Source organism: Musa acuminata, chromosome BXJ2-4 (assembly GCF_036884655.1).
Source record: "Musa acuminata AAA Group cultivar baxijiao chromosome BXJ2-4, Cavendish_Baxijiao_AAA, whole genome shotgun sequence".
NCBI classification, from domain to species: domain Eukaryota; kingdom Viridiplantae; phylum Streptophyta; class Magnoliopsida; order Zingiberales; family Musaceae; genus Musa; species Musa acuminata.
The window spans coordinates 36,837,067-36,839,911 of NC_088341.1; the positions used below are offsets into that span (position 1 = coordinate 36,837,067).

Genomic DNA, 2,845 nt, shown 5'->3' on the forward strand with positions numbered 1-2,845 from the left:
CATTCCCACGTGCCCCCGCCCCCGCCCCTTGTCGCTGTCATCTACCCTCGACGTTGCTTTCTCACCTCCTTCCTCTTTTCCCACCACCGCTCCGTGGCGGCGGGCGCTTCTTCTGCTCGTTTAATTACCTCGAGGAAAGGTGAGGTTTGTTTGCTGGGATTTCTCGAACAGTTTACCGCGTGTTTGTTTATGATTCTTTTGGTCCTCTATAAGAACCCCCCGCCACGCCTTCTTCTTCTTCGAACACTCTAGTGCTTCTTCGTCTGCAACAACAACACCACAACCCACACCCCCCCCCCTCCATACGATATCATGGGATCCGCGGGAGAGAGCGGATGGGTCGTCTCGCTCTCCTTGGCCGCCAAGGCTGGCGAGTTGTCCGCCGACCCTTCTCGCCTGCTCGCTCTCGCTGTTGTCGTCGCAGTTTGCTGGCTCACCACTCTCCTGCTCCACTGGGCCTTCCCCGGCGGCCCCGCCTGGGGAAGGTACTGGTGGAGCAGGCGCCGGTCATGGGGCATCGGAGGTGTCATCCCGGGGCCCCGGGGACTCCCCGTGGTCGGAAGCATGGGCCTCATGTCCGGCCTCGCCCACCGGAAGCTCGCCGCCGCCGCGGACGCCATCCCCGGCGCCCGGCGGCTCATGGCGCTCAGCCTGGGCGACACCCGGGTGGTCGTCACATGCGACCCGGTCGTGGCCAGGGACATCCTGAACTGCTCCGAGTTCGCCGACCGGCCGGCCAAGGAGTCGGCCTACGGGCTCATGTTCCACCGCGCCATCGGCTTCGCCCCCTACGGCGCCTACTGGCGCACCCTGCGGAGGACCGCGGCCACCCATCTCTTCTCCCCCAAGCAGATATCCGCCTTCGGCCTCCACCGCGCTGAGATCGCCGCGCAGATGGTGCGCGCCCTCAACGGCCTCCCGTCCCAGCCCGTTCAAGTCCGCAAGATCGTGAAGCGAGCGTCCCTGAACCACGTCATGTGGTTCGTCTTCGGAAAGAAGTACGGCCTCGAGCAAGAAACCGAGGAGTCGAAGGAGCTAAGAAGCTTGGTAGAAGAAGGCTACGAGCTCCTGGGGAAGCTCAACTGGTCGGACCACCTGCCGTTTCTCGCGGGGTTGGACCTGCAGCGAGTGCGGTCGGGCTGCAACGGCATCGTCCGCCGCGTCGAGCGGTTCGTGACGCGCATCATCGAAGAACACCGAGTCGGACTTGGGCACGCCGCGGAGGCTGCCACGGGAGACTTCGTCGACGTTCTGCTGTCTCTGCAGGGTTCCGATAGACTATCCGACGCCGACATGGTCGCTGTCCTCTGGGTAAACTTTTTTTATATTATTAAATCACATAATAATAATAATAATAATAATAATAATAATAATAATAATAATAGTGAAGAAGTGATGATTCGGTTGTTATATTTACATAGGAGATGATATTTCGGGGTACGGACACCGTGGCGGTGCTGATAGAGTGGGTGTTGGCGAGACTGGTGATGCACGGGGAAGTGCAGGCGAGACTGCAAGCGGAGTTGGACGCGGTGGTGGGCAGGAACGGGACGGTGACGGGACCCGAGGCGATCCCAGCGCTGCCGTACCTGCAGGCGGTGATCAAAGAGACGCTGAGGATGCACCCGCCGGGCCCGCTTCTATCGTGGGCTCGCCTGGCCACGTCGGATGCGATCGTGAGCGGGGGCCACTCCGTGCCGGCGGGGACCACGGCGATGGTGAACATGTGGGCCATCGCCCGCGACCCGGCGGTGTGGCCCGACCCGCTCCGGTTCGATCCGGACCGGTTCATCGGACCGGGTGGGCACGCCGCCGAGTTCCCGGTCATGGGCTCCGACCTGCGGCTGGCGCCGTTCGGGTCCGGGCGGCGGAGCTGCCCCGGGAAGGGGCTGGCCATGGCGACGGTCGAGCTGTGGGTGGCGGCGCTGGCGCACGAGTTCGAGTGGAGGGCTCCGTCCGACGACGCGGCGGAGGGCGGCGACGTCGACCTCTCCGAGGTGCTGCGACTCTCCTGCGAGATGGCGGCGCCGCTGACCGTGAGGCTCCGTCGGCGTCGCCGGGGGCTGGCTTGATGAGTGAAGGTAGTGGTCACTTGGAATGTACACAGTAGAGCGAATACGGTGGCTTTAGAAAGAGTGGCTTTCCCTTGTTATATGCCGTTTGTTCTCTCTCCCCCCTCTCGCTTCTGTTTCCTCTGTTTCTTTCTTGAGGTTTGTGAAGGCTTTGAATCCGTACTGTATATGAAAATGAAAATTATATGTAACGTAAAAATGCAATGAAGTCTGAGTCAGGTTGTTCTCACCGATGAAGGCTATGTGTCACTTAATAGTATCATTACGGTATCAGTCGAACAGTGGAATCAGTCGAACAGTGGAGGGAGCAGTCTGAGAAAGGTGAACACCAGCAAACGATGCCATTCGTAGTGATAAGAACCGTGCGCCGCCCTCCGTGCACTTCCGGTGCCCTCAAAACGTTTTTTGTTCGGAAGGAAATATTCCGTGTTCTTTGCTTGTAGGTTACACTGTGATTGTGGTGCACATAGCAATCATTGACATTAACTCTGAAACCAAGGTGAGGTACCCATGACAGGGAAGAGAATGATCGGAAGCAGCTGCAGCTCAGCACAATGAACAGGCATTCGGGTTGATTCCAATGCTTGTGGTGCATGGGTAAGCAAAGAATCCCATGTCACGGTCTTAATTCTCCACTGCAAGCCATTGTCAGAGAGCATCAGTGGTCTGCCGGAGATGCCGTGATCCATGACCAACACCGTGAACTGACACACCTCGGTCTCCCAAGACAAACGGTACACAGCTCCAAAGAACAGACAGCAACGGTGTGTCAA

The 2,845-nt window shown here is 59.1% G+C and overlaps 1 protein-coding gene across 1 annotated transcript; it reads left to right on the forward strand.

Annotated features, from left to right (window-relative positions):
* Window positions 1-247: 247 nt before the first annotated feature.
* LOC135610635 (cytochrome P450 78A6-like) lies at window positions 248-2,301 on the forward strand. Its single transcript, XM_065105403.1, has 2 exons — window positions 248-1,311; window positions 1,422-2,301. Exons 1-2 carry the CDS (start codon window positions 313-315, stop codon window positions 2,070-2,072), a joined length of 1,650 nt encoding a protein of 549 aa, XP_064961475.1. The 5' UTR covers window positions 248-312; the 3' UTR covers window positions 2,073-2,301.
* The last annotated feature ends 544 nt before the right edge of the window (window positions 2,302-2,845 follow it).

What these genes read in the sequence shown, in the direction of transcription:
- LOC135610635 (XM_065105403.1), top strand. Translation starts at nt 313, where the DNA reads ATGGGATCCGCGGGAGAGAGCGGATGGGTCGTCTCGCTCTCCTTGGCC. An exon ending in ACATGGTCGCTGTCCTCTGG is followed by an intron (nt 1,312 to 1,421) that starts GTAAACTTTTTT and finishes ATATTTACATAG; the next exon opens with GAGATGATATTTCGGGGTAC.